General features: G+C 34.7%; 1 protein-coding gene across 4 annotated transcripts in view; it reads left to right on the top strand.

Annotated features, from left to right (window-relative positions):
* LOC124375864 (potassium voltage-gated channel subfamily KQT member 4) overlaps positions 1–24007 on the top strand; it is a 51600-nt gene that overhangs the window by 21323 nt on the left and 6270 nt on the right. Inside the window, exons 2-12 of one of the 4 annotated variants that reach the window (XM_046834554.1) lie at positions 10283–10373; positions 13033–13159; positions 13255–13430; positions 14505–14630; positions 14756–14866; positions 15420–15515; positions 15625–15713; positions 16783–16905; positions 18182–18205; positions 22886–23112; positions 23214–23313. In XM_046834554.1, the coding sequence (XP_046690510.1) occupies positions 10283–10373; positions 13033–13159; positions 13255–13430; positions 14505–14630; positions 14756–14866; positions 15420–15515; positions 15625–15713; positions 16783–16905; positions 18182–18205; positions 22886–23112; positions 23214–23313 (1290 nt within the window). The remainder of the gene's footprint in view (positions 1–10282; positions 10374–13032; positions 13160–13254; positions 13431–14504; positions 14631–14755; positions 14867–15419; positions 15516–15624; positions 15714–16782; positions 16906–18181; positions 18206–22885; positions 23113–23213; positions 23314–24007) is intronic. The other 3 variants (XM_046834556.1, XM_046834555.1, XM_046834557.1) reach the window with 3 other exon arrangements.

The raw sequence follows: 24007 nt of genomic DNA, 5'->3' as shown, positions 1-24007 counted from the left end.
TACTACCAGCTGTACCATGAGGTGATGTGGCCACTGAAAGATTGTTAAATTCCTCTAACAAATAGCCAGTCGGATTGATGGGAAAAGCCAACTCATACATTTGAAAGTGGTCCAGAAAGTGCTTGACTGAACTTGGTTGGAGAGAAGCTCTGTTGCTCTGATCCAAAGCCTAAAACAAAAAAACAGGGAAAGATTTATGCTCATTGCAGAAGTGTTAAGGGTGGAACAGGAGTGGTAAAAGGAAAAGTCCGTGTCTGTTGACCTTGTATTCTGTAAATGTAGGAAAACAGAAATGTAGTGATTCTCCTGTTGACGTCTGTGTTTTTTTTTTTAATGAATTGTAGACCAAGACTTTATGTTTTAGTTTTGCTATTAAAAAAAAAAAAAAAAAAAAAAAAAAAAAAAAAAAAAAAAAAAGGATAGGCGAATAGGCTGTGTGATGTCTTCAAGAGGTGTGTACATAATTAGAGAAAACTCTGGTGTGTTTTGCCAGTCGCTGAGGAAAAAGAGCTGTATGTTGTAAAGTTATTGAGAATCATGTGCTTGGGTGCAACAGCATATAAGTAATCTTGAGGAAACTATAAATGTTAAATGGGGTGAATCATTTTAACTGGTCTGGTCTGGAGCAAAAGAATTAGAAGAAAAAGAAGAAGAAGAAAAATAGAACATGTTATGAACGAATGACTTAAATCCCTTGCTTCTCTCACACATTTTTACAGCACTGTAGCCCAGAGGCCCTGACTTCACTTTTTCTTTTCGCCCCATGTGTAAATAAAAGCATTATATTTTGCAGTGGTCTGGGCTTTTTTTAAGAGTGAGGTTAGCAGTGCATTGAGTGGTGAAATGTCAGCACATAAATGCTTTAGCAAGGGCAGTAGAGTGTGTGTCAGATAGTGATTGTGCATATTAGTGCTTTTTTACACATGCGCACACATGCGCACACGCGCACACACACATATATACATATGTATATATATATATATATATATATATATATATATATATATATATATATATATATATATATATATATACATATATAAAAAGAACAGTTCTACAGAATTTTGCTTATAATTTTTTTGTTCTAAATAAACAGTTTAGAATTATTACTTGTTAACATAAACAGTTTACATTATTAAAACAATTTGACATAAAATAAATAAATCAATATTTATCATAAAAACGTCAATGATGACAGGAAATAGCAGTGAGTAGTCACGGTGATTCAAAGTGCGAGGCGGAGACAAAACAAATTTGTGGTCTGCCACTTAATATGTTCACGAAAAACTCAGATTTTAACTATGTTCCGCACGTAAAAAGGATTGCAGGCAGTACACATGTGCACCGAATTGAAATACGGGTATCGTTACACCCCTAATCTACAGTATAAATAAATAAATAAATAAACAAATAAAGATAGATAGATAGATAGATAGATAGATAGATAGATAGATAGATAGATAGATAGATAGATAGATAGATAGATAGATAGATAGATGAACTTTCATTGTGTACATCCTGTGCAACCGTGGTAAATTTGGGAAGTTGAAGCCGGTGACAGCATGTTTGTGCTGAATAGTGCTTATGGTGCCTGAGTTAAAGCTTGGTGATAATTGTCTGTGCACAGTAATGATATTGTCTGGAAATGTCAAGCCTCTCAGCACCTTCCACAAAACAATTAACCATGCTCACAGCCCCTCTTCCGCTCTATTTAGCCACCTCAGCAAATATCAAATACACAAAAGTGTTCCACAAGAGCCTATGATTGTGCACATTATCATTTCAAACCAGAGGTGCAAAGTGGGATTCCAGACAGTTGTATAGATGTGGAGAAGGCCACTAGGTGTTTGTTTGTTCATTTGTGTGCTTGTATTTTGATATATGGGTGTGGTTAAGTAGTAAAATCTTTTGGGGGGATTTGTCTGTACATAATTGTTGTAATTAATGCACCAAAAACGGTTGGTTCAGATTTACAGTCTTTAGTACTGTAACTAAATTTATTTTGTATACATTTTACAGTGGAAAGTAAATATTCTGTAGTAAAAACATTCTGTAGTAGTAACTGATAGAAATGGAAAGTACTTAGTATTTTATTTCCTGACATATTTAAAAATCTTTTTAATTTTTTTTATATGGAACAAATGTTGATTTCCCGCCATCTAGAGTTTTATGGGTGTTATGTAATGTGTTTTGTATTTTACGGGTGTTGCAAGTGTGAAACCTTGGAAAAATTTTTTTTTTTTAATAATTATATTTTATATATTTATATAAAATTACATATATTATATATATATATATATATATATATATATATATATATATATATATATATATATATATACATATATATATATATATGTGTATATATATATATATATATATATATATATATATATATATATATATATATATATATAGACACACACACACACACACACACACACACACACATATATACAGACGCCTCCCACCTTATGAACCAGTTATGTTCCAAACGGCTGTTCGTACCATAAATTTGTTTGTAAGTTGTTACTGTTTTTGTTATTGACTACACATATCTCCTATTGATGTAAGAGCTATAAATACTATCAAATACACAATAAAATATACTAAAACAAATAAAAATAATTGAAATACTGTATACAATATTTTGTATTAAGTAATAAACAAATCATAAAAATTTATATGAAAGAAATTCACTTACAAATTTCATAAGGCCTAGTCCAGTGCATCATGTAGACTCGTTATAGTCGACAACTAGCTAGTGGCGGCACTCCTCCGTTACGATTTGATTTGAAGTGTCCATAAGGTGGGGAGTGTCTGCATATATATATATATATATATATATATATATATATATATATATATATATATATATATATACACAAATTTGTAGAGAAGTTAAAATTTGTGCTTTGAGTACAATTCTCTCATACAAACCACTGGATTTCAACCTCATGGCAAAGAAGTCTGTGAGGATTAAAAAATTTTAATTATTGTTCTCATAAAGATGCCCAGGCTATAAGAAGATCCGTAACAGCCTGAAACTGAGTTACAGTACAATGGCCAGGGTCATACAGAGGTTTTCTAAGACGGGTTCCACTCGGAACAGGCAGCACAAGGGTCGATTAAAGAAGCTGAGTCCTTGTGCTGTGCAAAAAGAAGATGCAGAAGATCGCTTCAAAAACAGACGCATGAGTGCTGCAATTGTTTTATAGGTTGCAGAAGCGGAAGGTCTGCACTACAACAAGACAGTTTCCATGGCCGTTTCCCAAAAAGGAAGCCTTTTCGGAAGACAATCTGTCCAAGAGCATGAATTACCAAACCATGTCCTGTGGTCTGATGAGACTAAGATGAACTTGTTTGGCTCAGATGGCGTCCAGCAAGTGTGGCGTCGCCCTGGTGAGGCGTAATAAGAAAATTGTCATTGTCATCATGTTCTGAGGCTGCGAGTGCTGCTGGCACTCGGGAGCTGCAGTTCATTGAGGGAAACATAAATTCCAACATGTACTATGACATTCTGAAGCAGAACATGATGCCATACTCTGGGCTGAACGGCAGTTTTCCAACATAATAATTACCCCCAAACACACCGCCAAGATGACAACTGTCTTGCTGAGGAGGCTGAAAGTGAAGGTGATGAAGTATGTCTCCAGACCTGAACCCTATTGAGCACCTGTGGGACATCCTTAAGCAGAAGGTGGAAAAGCGCCATGTGTCAAACATCCAACAGCTCCGTGATGTCATTATGAAGGAGTGAAAGAGGATCCCAGCAATTGTATTCCCATTATTGTTTAGTATCACCTTGATTGACAGAGAAAAATATAATGTCATAATTTCTAAACAGGGAACACAGAGAAGTTTACTCTCTTTGATCTCTGGCCATGAATAGCTTTTGCATGGCAGAACTTGATGACACATGATGTCAGTACCTAAAAAAATGTAAGAAAAGAGGAAATGTTGAATAATGCTCCTTTTCCTGAAATGAATGTGAAATTGAACCAGTTTACACTGAGCATCTTAACACCAGTGAAACTGGAGCTGGAAACAGCTGTATGCCTGAAACTGTCTGAGAAAATCTCTTGAAGTTTCTGAATTGTTTTAACCTTAACATTTGAGACTATATACAGCTCTTCTTCAGGTTCATTCATGTGTTCTAAGGTTGTAGTTTTACCATATAGTTCTATTGATTCTATTATATGACTATGGAACTGCCTTCATCCTTAAAATAATGTTCTAACAATATACATTATATGTAATAAATAAATAAATATTAGAATATATTTATTAGCTAAGAAGGAAAACATGACAGAATGCGTTATTATAGGGATTAATCAATAACAGGGTGATGTGATGTATGAACACCCCAAAGTGGATTATTTTACAGCAGCATGTGCAGAAGAGTTGTACTGCTCATATTGCACCACAGTCTGCCAAAAATAACATTTTCTTTTTTATTTATAAACGACAAATTGTCCAAATATCCATATATTCTATATATTCATATATTTTTGTTGTTCAATTAAAAAAAGTGTGTTCCTTTTATCACATTATAGCAGCTATAAACAGTTCTTTACAAGTATTTTTTTTTTGTTATTGTTTATTACTAGACATACATGTGTACCATTTGCCATACAAGCCCATCTAACAGTGGACTAATATTTTGCCTACATGAGAATTTTTGAAAACTTGTCCAAGCCATAGATGTCATTTTTTGCTGTGCTTTTCTTGAATCCAGGCTTCTGTGAATATTAATCTTAAATTCCCTCACCAAAAGTCATGTCTGTTCAGCACTTTAATATGTACCTCATTTGTAAGGGTGTAGTAATATTTGGTTTTTCTCATGGGTCCTTGAAGGCCTTTAATCACAAATTCTGCCACTCTTTGCTATGGCATGCTCTTTATTTTTTTTCTTCTTGTATTTTGGGTCTTGCTTGCTTCGGAGAAGTTGACAGTCCCCAAGGACTTTGCTCAGCAGGGATTAGAAAAGCAGGAGCTCTGGTGTGTGCCTGGACAAATTTGCTGGCTATCGCTATTTAAGGTCTGTAGGTGCTATTTATAGAACTTTCTACTGTTACCATCTTTCCCCTACCAAGACAAAACCTCTCTCTTGTGTGTGTTAGATGGGTGTGTGATACTTGTGCACCTTCCTGTAAACCGCCAGGCGAATACGTTACAGCACATCTGTTTACCCCCTCATCGATCATGCCTGAATAAATTGTCCAGCTAAGCACTTTATAAAACCCTATTCATCATCCAGCATATTTAGACAAATATCCCGTGTCTCTCATCACACGTACAACGAGTTTTTGTACATTAATAATTGTTTGAGAGCTGAGAATTACTCTGCTTTCCAAAAACATCACAAGAGAACAAGCTTTAGAATCACTGAAACTCATACATAGTAAAGGTATCAGTGCGAACAATCCGGACCTCCCTTTTACCCCACTCTAGTTTACAGGTTTTGAATTATACTTGATATTTCCTTGGAAAGGAATACAAAGTAATCAGTCCTGTTTAGTAGCATACATTGCTAGGTCAACATGACAGAGTAGAGATGCTGCACATTGTTCAGGTAAAGAACATTCTGCCTCTGACCTGTTTCATTATTTACAAAATAATTAAATAGATAATATGGGGGTTTTTTTTGCAGAAAAAAACACAATCAGTGATGATGCAAATGTGTATGTATGCCTAAATTATTTAGGTTGAGGCTTTTGGAATAAACTTCACAATCAGCTCTTATGTAATGGCACTTTGGCACCATACAGAACACTACACATGAGATGTTTATCCTGCAGGAAATCTCACCATCATACCTCAGTTATTATATTCATTTTGTAATTAACAAATTGCAGATTCCATCTTAATGTCTCCATCAGTCCAGATTTCATAAACTCTAGATTATGACATACAGTTTTACTGTACCCTCCTATATATATATATATATATATATATATATATATATATATATATATATATATATATATATATATATATATATATATATATATATTAGGGTGTAAAGGTACACTTATTCATACCAAATGCCGAGTGCAATCCTTTTTACGTGCGGAATATAGTTAAAATCTGAGTTTCCTCAAGAACGTATTAGGTGGCGGACCGCAAGTTTGTTTAGTCTCCACCTTTGCATTTTATTATTATTATTAAAATGAAAACATACACAACAATGCCAGGGGTATAAAAAAGCGTTAGCGCAGTGTCACTTATCTTATCTTTTCATGTCCAGCTTCAAGAATATCTCTTGAAAAGAGAAAATCCTGACAATTCCGCATATCGAGAGAGTGAATGAATGAATGAAGGATGCGAGGAATGAAGACGTATTATGAAGATCTGTATCACCCAAATGGGGTCCAACAAATATTGTACAAACAAATTTGTTTTGTGCCAATTTAACTGATGAATCAATTTAATCAATATAATAAAAAGTGTATTGCATTAATTTTATCTATTGTATTTAATTTGTATTAATAAAATATTATTTTATATATTATTTAACCAATCAGGCATTTTATTTTCAGTTGTTTTAAAAATGTAAACTGTTGATCACAAATGTTAATAAAACAATGACAAGCAATTGTATGTTTGCATTCTACCTAACTGTAATGTGACTTTTTGTGTATGTTACACAAAATTCACACACACATTTTTTAAATTAAAAAATTGTATTTATTAATATTATAAAATATCATATGACAGGTAAAAATATAATACAATATGAGTTAAATGAATATAATTAAAATGTAATATTATAATATTTATGATTATTATATATTGTTTAGGAAAAGTCAGTCCTGTCTCCAAATACTTACTGAAATATACATATTTCTATAAACTATGGAACAGCAATCAAACAATAATGCAACCAGACAGACTGAACAGCCCATCATCGCTCTCAGAGAATTCTGCACTCCTTTAATTCTGTACTTATGTGCTAAATTTCTTAAGCAAGGAATCCCACTAATCATTCTTAAACTGTACCTTTATACGATTATACTTTTATTTTCATCTGTGTTACCTGTCTGCCCCTTGCTGTGAACACCACAGGCAGTGTGAACACCACAGGCAGTAAATGATGCAGTCAGTTATGCTGATACGATTGATAATAAGTGTGATGAGAGCGCCTCATCAGTTTAACCACATTATCTGTAAGGGTTTTCTACCACTAGGATTTTCTACATACACTACAATAGCCACACACAATCTCCAATCACAAGAAGAACAAGAAATCAGCTCCTGTATAAGAACAGTGCACCTGAAAGAAACCTCAGGTCTCATTTGTGCATAAATTAAATGGTTGTTCTCTTTTTTTGTGTGTTTCTTAATTTTGTTGTAATCAGAAACACTGAAGAAAATGAGGCATTTAATTAATGCCTCCAATTACTCAGAACCTCATCATCTTCTTCACCACTGCCATCATTATTATCAAGAGCACTGTGGCAGACACAAATATTGATATGATTTACCGCCAGGGTGTGCACTTTATTTTGCAGGAATCTGAATAGCTCCTTGCTTTGACCTCCAGAGACCATCATTTTGCTGATTTGAAGATTTAATTGCTGCTTTTTTTCATTTGGCATTTTTTCCTCTCTGGAAAAAGAGAATATGACTAAAATTTGCCACCTCGTTGAAATGTGACCCTGATCAGAAATGGATCTGCTTTTGGGCCCTTCTTCCTCTATTCAGTCTGATTTCTGCTGATTCAGCTCTCCTATTGTCTTTCTTGGATCATTTTACCAACTATCTGTTAGGAACTAATAAGGTAGGCTGAGCTGGGAGGTGAAAGCCAGCAGAAGAAAAGAATGTGTGTAGAGCCGGTGCATAATGCTCTTATCTTGTGATGTGGTCGGGCACGTAAACAAAACACACTTGATAATAAATAGCTATTTTTGCATGCAGCAGTCATTTAAGGTCCTTGTTTCTGTTATTTTTATGGGCAGAGTGATTCTGATGCTGCTATACATAAATCTGTGGTTTGACAAGTGGACAGCAGATGCTTTATGTGCTCTGCTTTCTGCTATGACAGATTAAAAAAGCTATTATATAGAATACTATATGAAACATTAAGATCAATGTTAGAATGGACTATACTTGTGCTTCTAAAATGTAGTAATTAGTAGATAAACTGAGTGACTTAATGTTTTTTTTCATCAAGGTAGTAGGGTCTGGGAAGCATATTTATGGTGATGGAAATCACAAACTATCACCAAAGTTGCTTTTATTATTAGGTTCTGAGATTGGACTGGAATTAAATGGGTTTAAACAAGTATAAATATGTTTAAATTGCATTTATCGAAAAATATGAAAACTATCAGAAAAGTTGAAGGTTTCCTGGTATAGAGCTATTTAATCGTGAAATAATTTTCACTAGTTAGAATTTTATTTTTATTCTTTTTAAATGTAATAATAATATAAAGTGGATTTGGTAAAGCTCGTATCTGGTGCTGAAATTTATTGCCATTTTCAAGTATCTGTCTCAGGTGCATCTACACTCTAACCTATTTCTTTACTTTGGTTTACTTTGTGTTTCTAATATTTACAGGTAATTACAGCATTTTGTTTAATTCATTTGCAGAAGTATTTAATTGAGTAAAATGTTCCAGCTACCCATTGTTTGCCTGCATGGTTATAATAACATATCACTCATCACTAGAGCAGAAGATAGTGATTGTCTATAAATCCCTGGAATTCTGGAATAGTGCAGAATTAGCAATAACATGAAAAAACTGTATGTTGATCCAGATCTCTAATCTCTATGCCCTTATTACATGCTCAGGAATTAAACCAGCTGTGAACAGCATAAATGATTTTGTTCAGATGACAGGGTAAAGAGCGTTCCTTCAGCAGTTAAGTGATGCTGTGCTGCATGGTGAGAGTCTGGTCCTGTTGGTGTGTTCGACTCATAAGTCCTGCTGTGCGCTGGTTTGATCCCAAATGTTCCGTCATGGATAGGGAGCACTGATCCACCAGCACTGTCTTTGTTTAAAGGTATTTCAGCTGAAAATAACTGGTACAGCCTGGGAACCTCTACTCTATGCTGCATGTTTCCCAGAGGTCCACTGATCCCCTTGCATTCACGCCAGCTGATTAGTGCAATTTAATTTATTAGTTAGAAACTAGGCATCATAGTTTTTATCATCATTTTTTGCTTCTCAGAAACATTTTATTTTTGGTTATTTTTTTAATTATGAAGAATATGCAAATACCATTGACAGTTATTGATATGCGTAGTTTAAAACTTTTTTATTACTATTTAATAATTTATTTTTTATTTTTTATTTGTATTATTCCAACTGCATTAACAACACTAAAAACTTTTTAGGTTAACTACAACTTGCTTTACTTTATTTTTTAGTCATTTTAGTTTTGTAACGGAGTCATTTGATCCAATAATGATTGTAAGAGTGGTTGTATATCATTTATATATTAACAAAATTATAATACAGTGTAGACTCACGTGCCTCAGATTGACTTGTTTCCACTCCTTTAATTTAAGTGATTAAAGTTATTCATTGACCTGTGTGAAACATGCACTTGATGTACAGTACATGTGAACAGTATTTTTTTCCACATAATAACATTAATGGTATGATAAAAGGTTGTTCGGACTTTTGTGTATCACAATAAAAAGCTATAAATAAAAACGTAAGTAATTAATTTCCTCTTTTAAAATACATCAAATAATATTAATTGTACCGCAAAAAAATTAAAACAAAATATATATAAGGATGTGATTCCTGGATAAGCATTTTAATTACATAGTTTAATCACTGCAGCAGTAATTGGAGTGGAGTGAGTTACACCACTGTTGGATGGTTTCACACTACAGTCCACACAAACATACAGAACAGTGTGGCAAGTGTAAAGTGAAGGATAATAAATAAACAGACCTTCTCACACATGGCACGGCTTTGGCCAGGATGTAGGGCTCAAATTTCTTCAGTTAGATTTCTATTTTCTATGCAAGCATGTCGGATCAAGGTCTCAGCCACATCTGCAAAATCAGTACTGACTGATCATTTTTTGGGGCTTTTATCTTAATCCCTCTCACAGCTCTGTATGATATGTTGATTTAGTTTATACTTTCATTTATTTATCGTAAGTCATTCTGGAACCTTACAGAGTGAAAAAGAGAATAAATGATTGTGTTGATATTTTAGAGTGAAACCTGATCTTGTCCTTGTGGTCATTTGTAGGCATTAAGCTGCCCTTGTCTTTGTGTGTGTGTGTGTGTGTGTGTGTGTGTGTGTGTGGGTCACAGTTTCCTGCTGGTGTTCAGCTGTCTGGTGCTCTCTGTCTTCTCCACCATTCCCACCCATCAGGAAACTGCCAACCAGGGCCTCTTCATCTTGGTAAGAAGTTTAAGTGTCCCAGTATGCATGTGCATATTTACACACACACACACACACACACACACACACACACACACACACACACACACACACACACACACACACACACACATATGCACACATATGGAATATATATACAATGGAAGAAACAAAAGCAACACCATGTGTCACTTATTCTACACTCCAAATTGGTTGAAAACCAGGTACAATAAGTGGAAACATTTAAACATTTATTTTTAACTGCTTCATCCTAGTCACAGTCATAGCATGTATCCAAAGCCTATCCAAAGCAAAACACTGGGCATGAGTCAGGAATACACCCTTGACAGAACACAAGTACAGTGTACTCATACACTCATTCACAACTAGGAAAACTTTTCATAGCTAATCTAATGACATGTTGGGAAGTGGAAACTAGTGAACTTGGAGCAAACCAAAGGTGACACAAAATGTGAAACCCCACATGCACTGTAACCTGAGGAGTTTAGGATTGAACCTGAAACTGTAACAAACAACCTCTGCTCCAAATATGTGAAAATATAACTTACTAACGTATTTAACAACCAAAAAATCATTTATAAATGGTTTAAATCATCTTTTGTGTGTAAACCTTCAGCTGGTATGATCTGTTTTGCTGCTACTAAATTTTAAACCTTTAACCAGCAAAATGAATTTAATGTCAGAGGATTGATTGAAGCTTGCCTTACCTTCAGAGAACATTAGTCTTGTTTTAGCTGATTTCCACCTACTTTCCACTTAGTATTGCTTCCAAAAATCCAAATTGTCATTTTCAATATGAGAAGACATTTCTTTGGAACAACGTTATATACCTGTTTTCTGTGTCGTTTTAGAGGTGTGTCCTAAAATATTGTGAATAAGAGTCATTTTTAATTTGGAGACAGTGTGGAATATGCCTTGGTTGCATGTCTTTATTTTTTGCAGCACATCATTTTTTTGCTAAGTGCATTATCATATGGTTGACAGCATTTGTTACTCTGTAAGCATAATCAAGGATAAAAAAAAAAGGAAAGGACTTGTTTAAAAAAAATCTTTCAGATATAGTTTGTCATTTTTTTCTTTATATGCTTGTAGTAATGTCTTAAGCTTTCGTGTATCAGACTGATCGGCTGATTGGAAGGTTGCAAAATGGGCAGTTTAGTGTCACGTTTCTTCGTGGCCACATTATGTTTGCATCTTGTTTTACAGTAGGCTTTTTGCATACAGAAAGTGCAGTGTAAGCACACAGCACAGGATTCAGGTGTCCTGAACCAATAATCTTAACAGCAATAATATCCATTTGGCCATTATGAAGTGCTTTTGAAGGGGGTAATGGAAGCTTCTCACTCTCTCACTCTCTGAAATAATAAAGAATATTTCCTGGCTGCTTTAACACAGCAATTACCTTATCGAGTCATTAGTAGGACTATTCTGTATATGTCGGTCGATTTATACAAATATATATAATCCTGCCATCCATCCAGCTTTTCTGCCTTTTAGGTCATGTGCTACTGTATAGTGCACTGTTTGGGAAAAGGCATTTTGTAGTGTTGTCTGAAATGTGAATGGCCAAATTGTATTTTTTGGATATTACTATTAGTCATTGTAAATAGAGTATCAAGTTCCTTATTTACCTTCAAATTTCAGGATGCATTATATATTATATTAATAAAAATGTATTCAATAGTTATTTCTTTTTTTTTTTTTATTCTTTATTATTTATCTTCTTGTTTTTGTGTGAAACACAAAATTTGGAATATCTAGGTTATTAAATTCACACTTATCTTAATTCAGTCTCCCTCATTGCTGCTGCTTTGTATAATAATGCTCTATAGAACAGTCTATATATAAAATAGTGAACGAATAAGTGAGGGAGTGTTTTCATGCACAGCATAAGCTTCCCATTACAAATAGTCAATACAACAATAGGATTGGACAAATAATAAATCCATTAGCTAGTCCAGCAGGCAAGTCAAAGTGTCGTATTTTTGTAGCCCGGAAACCAAATTGACTAAGCTAAAAAAGTGATAGCTAACGTAATATAATAGCACATGAGCTACCGTGCTAGTTATATTAAGTGCAGACTATGGGAAGACAAATCAGTATACTGTAAAAATAATATGAATATGAATTTGGGGAGGGGACAAGTGTGCAGTCATAGTACTTATCCCACTACTGTAAAGATTATTTGATAGCGTTATTTGACAGCTTGGTGACTTATGTTTAGGCGGTAATCATGTGATTATCATGCATTTTATCCATAAATGAGAATTACTTAGTAAAATATATTCTTTCATCAACCAGATTGTTATTTTATGGTAATATTTCTATAAATTTTATACTTATAAATAATTAGATATAATATATATAATATAATTTACAAATTCCTTTGCATAACATAATTCTTTTGGTGTTTGTATTTTCTGGAAGACTGGAGCATAAAGCTTTTAATTGATAGGATTTTTGTATTTATTTGTTTAATGATTTAATTTCTTAATTTCCCTTTCAGTGCTGTGATGGCTTCATCCAAGGGCCTAGGGTTTTGAAAATCACATTCAGATTTTTCAGTTTTCCAATATTTTACACTGTACAGCACAGACTGTTAATTGTAGATTTATCTAGCTGTGCACTGAAGGCTTTGTGTTCTCTTTGTGTCCAACAGGAGTTTGTGATGATTGTAGTGTTTGGTTTAGAGTACATTGTAAGAGTATGGGCAGCTGGCTGCTGCTGTCGCTACAGAGGATGGCAGGGTCGTCTCCGTTTTGCGAGGAAACCCTTCTGCATTATAGGTAAAGCCTGTGTTCTGATTATGAGCGTTTTTACAATTTATTCAGAAAATCTTGACCGTGCTTACTGTGCATATGTATTTTTCCCATGTCTGTAGACTTCATCGTGTTTGTGGCGTCACTGGCTGTGATAGCAGCAGGAACGCAGGGAAACATCTTTGCCACATCCGCGCTACGTAGTATGCGCTTCCTGCAGATACTGCGAATGGTGCGCATGGACCGCAGAGGTGGCACTTGGAAACTACTGGGCTCTGTAGTGTATGCACACAGCAAGGTAAATAGAAACATATATGCAGTTTAACTTCCCCATTTCTGTTTCTTTAGAGCATATACACTGTGACAAATAAAGGTGCCAGAAAGCACTTTTTAGAGCAGAGACCATTTTGCATCCCTAAAAGGATTTTAGGTCATTATTTTTCAGCTGTAAGCAGAATCTTTTTTATTTTTTGCTGCAAAAATCCTTCCACCTAATGGCAACATTGACGATGGGGGATTATTTTTGGTGGCACTGACAAAAATTGTTTTAGTTCCATCAGCCAAACATTCTATTATTAAACAGAAAATGGTTTGTATGTGACGTCACTCCAAAGACCCAATTTTGACCCAAAAAATTTTAACACTTCTTTTTCTCTTCTTCTTCTTTTCTTCTTCTTCTTCTTCTTCTTATTATTATTATTTTGGCTTCTCCCATTGGGGGTCGCCACAGCGGATCATCCGTCTCATACCCCCTGTCTTCTACATCTGACTCTTTAAAACCAACTACCTGCATGTCTTTCCTCACCACATCCATAAAACTCCTTCTTGGTGGCTCCATCCTCAGCATTTTCCTACCGATGTACCCCATGTCCCTCCTCTGCACATGTCCAAACCATCTTAATCGCACCTTCCTCACCTTGTCTCCAAAACGTCCTACATGCGCTGTCCTTCTAATAAACTAACTTCTAATCCTGTCCATCGTCGTCAATCCCAACGAAAACCTCAACATCTTCAGCTCTGCTACCTCCAGCTCCACCTCCTGTCTTTTACTCAATGCCACTGTCTCTAAATCATACAACATCGCAGGTCTCACCACAGTCCTTTTAACTTTCCCTTTCACTCTTGCAGACACTCTTCTATTACAAATCACTCCTGTCACTCTTCTCCACCCACTCCACCCTGCCTGCACTCTTAATTTTTTTTAACACTACAGTTCCTAAATGATCAGGCCATTTTACAAAGTAATAATCACATGTGCACTTAGTAAATGTCCACCAAGTAATTGCACGCAGAATCTTTGCTTGTTTGTTGTTAACCCTTTTTTAAATGTTTTTTTATTGATTACTAAATACTTTATCACCTGTTGTTATAGGAGCTTGTCACAGCATGGTACATTGGCTTCCTGGTACTGATATTTGCCTCATTTTTGGTCTATTTGGCCGAAAAGGACATCAACACAGAGTTCTCTACCTATGCAGACTCCCTCTGGTGGGGAACTGTGAGTACATTGCTGAGTCGTAGAATATGCTCTATAAGTTATTTCTCTGTGTGCACTTGGAGAATAGTGCACCTTAGAACACGAATTTGCTTTCAGACTTTTTATTCTCAGTGTCTGTTTTCCAGATTACACTGACTACAATTGGCTATGGTGACAAGACTCCTCACACGTGGCTCGGTCGTCTTCTAGCGGCAGGCTTTGCCTTGTTGGGGGTCTCTTTTTTTGCCCTGCCTGCAGTAAGTTTACCTGTTGCCCCACTGCCTGAATACTTTCTATCCATCACTGATGCTACACTATAAAAAATGCTATAACGTCACAGTTATTTACAGGTGAAATTGGCTTGTAAAACAAGTATGGTGATATCTTAATGTTGTATAAAATAACACATAAACCTGTACACTTGCTTATTTGGCTAATGTAATATACAGTTCAGCTGAAGGTTCCTGTCAAACCGTGACATGTCGGGATTTAAACACATCTTCTGATCTGTGACTCAAAGCCTTAACCAGTAAGTCCCCACAACTACACTTTAGCTGCTTCTATCACTGGAATAACTTGAGACTGCATTAAATCAGTAAATGCTCACTGAGCTAGTTTTGGTAACTCAGTGGATAAAATTTGCATGTCACATGGAAGAAGGTTATGTGTTCAAATCCCATCACCACCAAACTACATCATTTGCGTCATTGAGTGAGACCCCTTTAGTTCCACTTTATTCTGCATTGAGCAAATGCATATTTATGTGGCATTTTAAACTATGTAACTTGCAGCACTTTGCTTTCCTCAAAGGGAATCCTTGGTTCAGGTTTTGCACTGAAGGTTCAGGAGCAGCACAGACAGAAGCACTTTGAGAAGAGAAGAACTCCTGCAGCCACCCTCATTCAGGTGACAAACAACTTAGCAACACATCGATCCTGGATGAATCTTATGTAGAGATCTTAAAAGCTTTAAAGTCCGGTCATGCAAATGTGTTTCTGTGTGTTTGTGTTTTTAGGCTGCGTGGCGTCTCTATTCTACAGATGTTCGTCATTCGTATCTCACAGCTACCTGGTACTTCTATGACAGCATGCTCCCATCCTTCAGGTAAGTACAATCTCTGCCAACTAATCTAAAATCAGAGATTGCTGTTTGCCAGCAAACTGAACAGTCTCATGCAGAAGTTAAATAAATGATTCACTCCTTTCCGAGGCAGCTTTGCACATCAAGGTAACAGACCCTCATTTATTTTAATTTTTTTTTTTTTCACTTTACTAAAGTTTTTATCAACACAGAATGATAATTTTATACATATATAGAATAAACTAATTTGTTTATTTCTGTAATATGCAGTGCTGTTTGTGAGGGGTATTTTTCCAAAATCTGAACAGCACTAAAACTATTTAGTTGAAATCTACTTGTTATTGCTATTATTGCTTTTATTATTAGTAGTAGAATAATAGTAGACGTAGTAGTAGTAAATAAAAAGAGCCTCATACTCACTTGATATTTTTATGCGGTGACCCCAAAATGGTGTCAGGGTAGTGTTTATAGGGAGGTTAATTGAATATTAATTGAATGTTAATTCACACAAAAACCTAAAACTATTAGGCTTCAAATTATTATGAATAAAGTCAAGACTTGACCCAAACAATTGCTGAATTTAAAATGAAAGAGAAAGGTAGTTTCTTTTTTTTTGTTGTTATTTTCCTATGTTAAAAGACCAATTATTTATTGTTTTTCTTTAAACATAGGAAATCCGCTGTTAGTTGCTCCAAATTAGTTCAGGATTGCTCAGTGCACTCCTGTTCAGTTCCCCCTGAGAGCACCATTTTTGCTTTTAATACGAACTAAACTTAAAAAATTATACTCTTATAATTTATGTTCACATACATTTTTTTTTTGCATTTGCATTTTTATGAAACATTATTTCTACATTGTTTTTTTCAAGATTCATTTAGTTAAATAACTTAAAGAGACAGAATATGTGTTCTGAGTATGCATACCTTTATCCTTAAATCAAAATAATAAAAAAATCTAATATAAGTATGCTGATCCATTTTTTTAATGAAACATTTCTCTCTTTTTAAGTATGTATTTGTTTTTGCCTTCATTTCATGTTTTTTTTCTTTTGTCATGATTTTCTATGTTTAATTTATGTTTGCTCATGGGTCAGAGAATTGACGTTACTGTTCAGTCACCTTCAACGTCAACGTAACACCAAGAAGTTTCTTCACAACTACCACACGCTGCTGTCAGGGCTTCGGCCCTACAGTTCCCTCTATATGTCGGGGGACAGGTACGCTGCTGTCCAACTCCAAAATACGCATACACTGAACACGCATTTTGCTATTATTTCTAATAAATGACAAATAACCAGTTTTACACACAGTGCAAAAATATGTCTCAAGATACAATGAAGTGCAACATTCTGCCTCAAAGGAACTGCAGAAGTTACATTCGTGCTCCAGTTGCTCAGTGTTGTTTCCTGTCAATGCTTTTAACATATTACTCACACTACTCACACTCTTTTTCTGCTGTTTTGTTTCGCTGTCATTTTTTATATGCTGCTTAGGTTTCACTTTAGCCTTCCACTATCGCTTTCATGTAGCATGTTTGTAATTGCTGTGCACACACAAAATTGACAAGAACACCGGCGTGCTGTATTAATGCTGTTGGTCAGCACTTTTGTGTAGAAGTGTATTTTTTTAGAACATACGTCACAGCTGTCAGAATGCAAAATGTTTACTCATTTTTTTTAATTGCACAATTCAGCATTAAAAAATCTCCACCCTGAAAGTAAATGTGTTTATATGTTTACACTAAATATGTTTACATAGAAATGTTAGTGATGTATTTATTTTGTTGGTTTATGTTTTTTTTTTCTTTTTATGAGGTAGTAGCAATGGTCCTTCACACAGGCGTCGAAAGGGTGGACATTCAAAATTTATCAACAGTTTTTTAACATAAAACTTAACTGAAAATGGAAATGTTTGAATGTTAGCTTCTAAAGGAAGATGAGTGTTGGTCAATTGAGCAATGGTGAATTCAAGAAATAAATTCTGAAACAGCAAACACTGGCCTCATATGTATCACAGGATACTTGAATGCAATGCACATACTGTTAATGGACAGTTCTTACACTCACATGTGACTATTTAGTGATCTATGTGATGACCACTGTCTGCATCAATATTAAAATGATAGTTGAAGATTTTATTTAAACTCTATTTAGGTAGACTTGAGATGGGAGATAATATCCACTGCTTATCACTATCATGATCAGCAAGTAGTAAATTATAGAGGATTTTTTTTTAACTGAAATCAATATAGAGAATGTGCCGATGAAGAACCTAAAACTGAACTAAAACAAGAAATCAGAGTTTCATTACAAAAATTATCTTCAACCCCATGTTAATTATAATGATGAATAAGTAAATATTTTAGGGTGGAGCTTTCGTTTAATACTGTAAATGCATTTTATTATAACCCCATACATGACTCATCTATTCTTCTTGTCCATTTCCCTGTCTCTTTTTTTTTTATTTATCTTCCATCCTTCCATTCCTCAACAGTATAAGGAATTCTGAAGTCACAAGGTTTGTGTTCAGCTTTTGAGAGAATTTTGATTTCTCTCATGGATAAAGCTTGTTTGGCTGTGCTTTGCTCTGCTTTCTGAACTGTGTTGTCTTTCTTTGTGCTGATAAAGGAAATAATGACTGATTTTAATAAGTTAGTGTTGTTAAGCATTGCAGGTAATACATCCAGGCCTGGGGCACTCAGTAAATGTGTAAGCTTTCATAAAAAGGGCATGAAATGACTAATTTTCACATGTGGAATATATGCATGCTATCCCCTGCGTGCTAATGAGACCTGTCCTTTGTCATCTCCTTGGTAATTGTATTACCTGTCCTTTAACCTAATCTTTTATTCCCCCCCCTCCTCCCTTTTTTATGCCAGCAGCTGATCCCTGGATAGTTTATCAGGTTGCAAAGTGTTTAGGAGTCTAATAAGATTTGCAATGAGTGATCTCTAAATCACAGTTTTACCCAACTCATTTGGATATTAGTCTGTCCTCCTATATGACAAAGCTGCACTTGGATTTAAATGTCTGTTATCAGCTAATACCTTAGTTAAAGTAAAAGAAAACATTAAACATGGGAAAATACATGAACCTCATCTTTGATCATAGAATATTGCTGCACATCAAAACATCTCTTTCAAGATTTAATTACTAAGACGTAACTAAAAACAAAAGACAAAGATAAACACAAAAACTTACAAATATGTGATATAGACATGAACTTAGTTGCTCTAGAATGTGTATATATATATATATATATATATATATATATATATATATATATATATATATATATATATATATACTAGAAATTGCTGAAAATTAAAATAGTTGTGTGAGCAGTGTGAGTGAGTCTGAGATTATAAAGCTGTGTAGGCAAATTTATATGAAAATAATAATTGCGGCCAAAGTTGGGCAGGTTTTTAGACTGCTTTTTTTTTTTTTTTTTTTTACACCCAGCACAATGTCTTTGGAGTTTTAGTTGGAACAATTGGGATGGAAATGTGCTGTGCAAAGCACTGACAAGTTCTTATTTTTACTTAAATCGTTAAGCAGACGTGTGCGCAAAGTTCTATTGGCCAACCTACTGCACCCCTGTTAAAATGGTGACAACTTACAAATGCACTAATAAACATAATTAAATTAAAAATAAGGGGAAACCACATTTAGTTATTAGTGTGAGAAAATTAAGAAACCACACATATAAAAGCAGTCAATTTCCATTTTTTTTTAAATGGCCAAGTGAATGACAATGGTGTTTAATTATTTACACTTTTAAAATTTTACATTACACTTAAAAAAAAAAATTTTTTTAAACAATATTAATCATTTTATATGTGCACCCTGATTTCTATGTTTTCTTTTGCTTCAAATTGATCAAGAATCCCACTTCCAGAAAAAGACAAATTAGTGTTTGTCCACCTACAAATGATACAAACTACATTATAATCAACAATGATACATTTTCCATTTTCTTTAGCTGATAATAGACTTGGGAAAAGAACAAGTGTAATTGTATCCTTCCATGACCCATTCCCCTCACAGCCTTCACGCTTTGCCCTTTTGCCTTGTGTGTCTCCTCAGTCAGCTCATATCTAAAAAAAGAGGTTTCTTCCGGATTCATGGTGGCTGCAAGCAGAGGTATCCATGTCCCTGTGCCTGCTACACATTAGGCACGACTCTCCTTTGCCTGACAGTTTCAGGGCCTTACTGGTCCAGAGCTGCTTGGCTCAATGAGCCCAGAGACAGACAAGTGCCAATTAAAAATATATATATTTATATATTTACAGTTTATATTCTTTACAAGTGAGTTCTACGATTGTTCATTTACAGAATAGTAAAATGTATTGACTACAATTAAATGTACATTAAATACATTGACTTCTTTTTCTTCTTCTTTAATAAACTAAGAACTTTTAAAAAGCATGAAGAAGCGTTAATGTTGACTGAAATAGCATTGATTATTAATGCATCGATTATTATATTAATTGAGTTGATGTGAAGTGTTAGCCATTGAGAGATGTATTAGTTGCTTGCTTATGCTTCCATTTTAATGACTCTCTCACTGATGTCTGAATGCTGAACACCTGTACACCAGTTTACTTCATTCTCCAGTCAGCCAATCAATTACTGTTCATTTCAGAGTGTTAAAAAAAGATTTCTCAGTGATGACATGTGTACTGTTTCTAGTATATGAGTATTTTGGAAACGGATGTGATTTTTTTATGCACAGTAGTCTCTAGAGTTTACATCAAATGGCTTGGGGAAATGATCTTACAGTTAATCGATGTTTCTGTGGCTGGCGGTGCAGACAGGAAAGTGGTGAGCAGAGGGGAATGGTTATAGGAGTTACAGTAGTTTTACTGTCAGATTAATCCAGTCTGACCATTCACTTAGCACATCTGGCACAATGGCCTGGTTAAAGATCACACGTTTCCCATTTAAAGATTTGACGTGAACATTGTATGTATTTGCTTTGTAATTATGCATTACACTGCTAACACATGATTGGCTACTTGGATAATAACATAAATAGCAGATTGCAGGTGTTCCACACAAAGCATTCAGTGGATATATATGGTATTAGAACACTGGTAAAAAACTCTGATAAGGCAATCATGTGAGAACTTCAACAACTGATTTAATCATTGATTTCTAATCATTCCTCAATATTTTGCTATAAACAAAATACAAAACAAAACATTAATATTTTGTAAATAGAAAACTCAGAGTGAGGTGCTCACTTTGTTTTTGTGACTGAGATCACAGTCACTAATAAAGAACTCACAACTAAATAGTTGCCCATATGATTTTACTAAAATATAACTGAGAGTGAAAGGTGGCTCTGGGGTAGTAAACTCTGAATGTGGCATGAAGTGTGTGAAAAACAGAGCAGAAATAACAAGTACAATTCTGCTACTTCCCAGAGATTGAGGTTTGCCTTTGCTGAAAGTTTTGAGATAAACCATGAGATCATATTAGATTCATACTTTAAGGTTCTTCATTGTTTACTAAAAACAGTTGTTCATGGTTTATTTGAATATGAGTACCAGCATTATGAACAAGATTACCAATCTCAGGGGAGACTTAGTTCTTTTGTGGCATGTTTAAAGATTTTGATGATACTTGAAATTCAGAACTATGACTTTATTCAGTTTATATACCTATGCATGCCTGATAATTAATCTCTTTTGAGATCTTTTAATGTTTGCAGTGCGTTAACCTTGGGGATAGACATGTGACCTGCATGTGCAGCTTGAACTCATCCTACATACACATTAATGATGTAATGCACATAAGAAATGCATGTGACTATGGCCTTAGGGCGGAAAGTTTAATTAGAGTGATATTTGCATGAACCTTATTGTTTATAACAAAATAATTGTCTTGGAACTATGAGACCAAGACATCAAACCACACAAATTCGGCTTTCATTACTGTTCTTCTGGTCTCGGGTTTAAATGTCGAAGCTTTATAAAAACAGGGACCAGCATATTTATCATAGTACATGTTAGTACATAGTACATAGTTTATCTGGAGTACATGAACAATGCATTTGCAAACGTTTTTCACATAAAACAGGTTAGTTTGGCTTGTGAAGCTCGGTTTTAGTGTATGTTTTCACCATTTGCAATGTGCATGTCTTTGCTTAATGATCTTACGAACAGAAATGCAGCCGTTTCAGTACTTGTTCATGCAGCATGAAAAAGGATAATTAATACTTTATTAAATAAGTTATTTAAATCTTAACGCTTTTTTGTTATTCTATTGAACCAATCTGCAACAGGAAACTGCTCTGCCTGCTATTATGTCTGCTCATGCTCTTTAAGTAATGTGAATATACATTTATAGGATGTATACTGTTATAATGTATTACTTTTGTTCATTTATTATTGTTCACTGTAGAACTGTAGATTGTTGTGCAGCAGTAACAAATGTCCAGAAGAGTTCAGATTACTATAATCATTCATTAAAACAGACAGTGTGATATCACAATGCAGTATACTTTTTCATTCAGGTACATTTATTCGTAAGACAAATCTGCTGTAAGAAATCGGGTTGATCAAAATTGGTTGCAGAAATAAAGAAATATGTCAGGTTTACAGTTATATAGCATTATAACATTAGTATATATAAAATAAAATAAAATATAGATAGGTACATAGAAACAGAGAGAGAGAGAGAGAGAGAGAGAGAGAGAGAGAGAGAGAAAGGGGAGAGAGAGAGAGAGAGAGAGAGAGAGAGAGAGAGAGAGACCTGAATTAGAGAAAAAATTACTACTACTATAATCAGAAATGACTCATTTGATATGCTTTTGTCTACACACTGGCTATAACTGTATGATGATAGTATCTAGATTTAACTTTATAATCTTTTACATTGTCTGTATAACTGTTTGTGTCTCATTATTCTTCTGCTCTTCTCTTGTATTCCTGTTTAACATTTTACTTAACTACTGACCACTTTCAAAATATTAATACTGTTTTCTGCCTGTCTGTTTGCCTGCCTGCTTTTTTGTATTCCTACATAAACACTTTTGCTTCTAACAAAATTCTACATTACTTTTATATTTTAGACTATTTATTCACTTTGTTTTGCAGTGATAATGAAAACAGTGAAATTTGCTGTACGTACAGATTTGTCTAATGAAATGAAGCTGTTGTTTGTGAATACAGTGTTGTAAATTTCCTGGCAGTGGGAAGATTGGATTTCGTGACCGCATTAAGATGAACAGTTCCCGCTCCACTCAGGCACTACGGAGCAAGGCTTCTTCCCCTGTACCACCAGGAAGTGTGCGGCAATCACCTAGCAATGAAAATGTGCCGGAAGCCACCAGTCCCACTAAGGTGCAGAAAAGTTGGAGTTTCAACGACCGAACCCGCTTTCGCACTTCTTTACGGCTGAAAGCACGTTCCACAGATGGTATAGTTCAGCTGTCACACAGACATCACATATACAACCCTCATACTAAAGGCCTGAAACAAACAAAAGTGGGTTTTTTCATGATAGTATCTATTTTGTAGTGGAGGGAGTTGGTGAGGAGAACACAGAGGACAAGTCGTACTGTGATGTTGCTGTAGAGGATGTCATACCAGCAGTAAAGACTCTGATTCGTGCAGTTAGGTGAGTCCACAAGCTATGTTTTACTAAAGTTATCATATGGGGTTTATTAGGGCTGCAAATAACGATTATTTTGATAATCGATTAATTAGGCTTTTTTAAATAAATTAATCAGATTTTAAAAGGTTTTCAATAAGATGTTTTAAGCATTTAATAAGTATTATAACCATATAGAACCCTAATTCATGGATTGTATGTATAAAAGTGACTTTGAAAAAATCTAAAAGCCAGATATTGAGTTTACTATCTTTAATTTTGTCACTTTTAAAGCTTATAGTGGCTGCTTGTTGAGAAGTACATGAGGAATTTCTCATTTAAACAAACTCACTCATGCTGGAACCAGCTAGTGGTATGAATTGGACCAATATAGGAAGAAAAATAAATAATTAACACGTCAGTTTGTGATTTCCTCTTTGTTTTTTGTATAAGCTGCATATTACAAAGGATCTCCAATTTGCTCTCTCAGCCTTGACCTTTTACAACTATTATTCACACAGTCAGTATAGGAGTTCTGCAAGTCAAGTCAAGTCAATTCAAGAGGCTTTTATTGTCATTTCTACTATACACAGTGGTACACAGTACACAGTAAAAACGAGACAACGTTTCTCCAGAACTCTGGTGCTACACTAAACAACAACAAACAAAACAACATAGAGCTACAACACAAGTTACATAAAGTGCATCGAGTGCAACCTAG

This window comes from Silurus meridionalis, chromosome 22 (genome assembly GCF_014805685.1).
Source record: "Silurus meridionalis isolate SWU-2019-XX chromosome 22, ASM1480568v1, whole genome shotgun sequence".
In the NCBI taxonomy this organism is placed as follows: Eukaryota; Metazoa; Chordata; class Actinopteri; order Siluriformes; family Siluridae; genus Silurus; species Silurus meridionalis.
The sequence above is the reverse complement of the archived record's forward strand: the minus strand, read 5'-3'. Positions and strand labels throughout refer to the sequence as shown.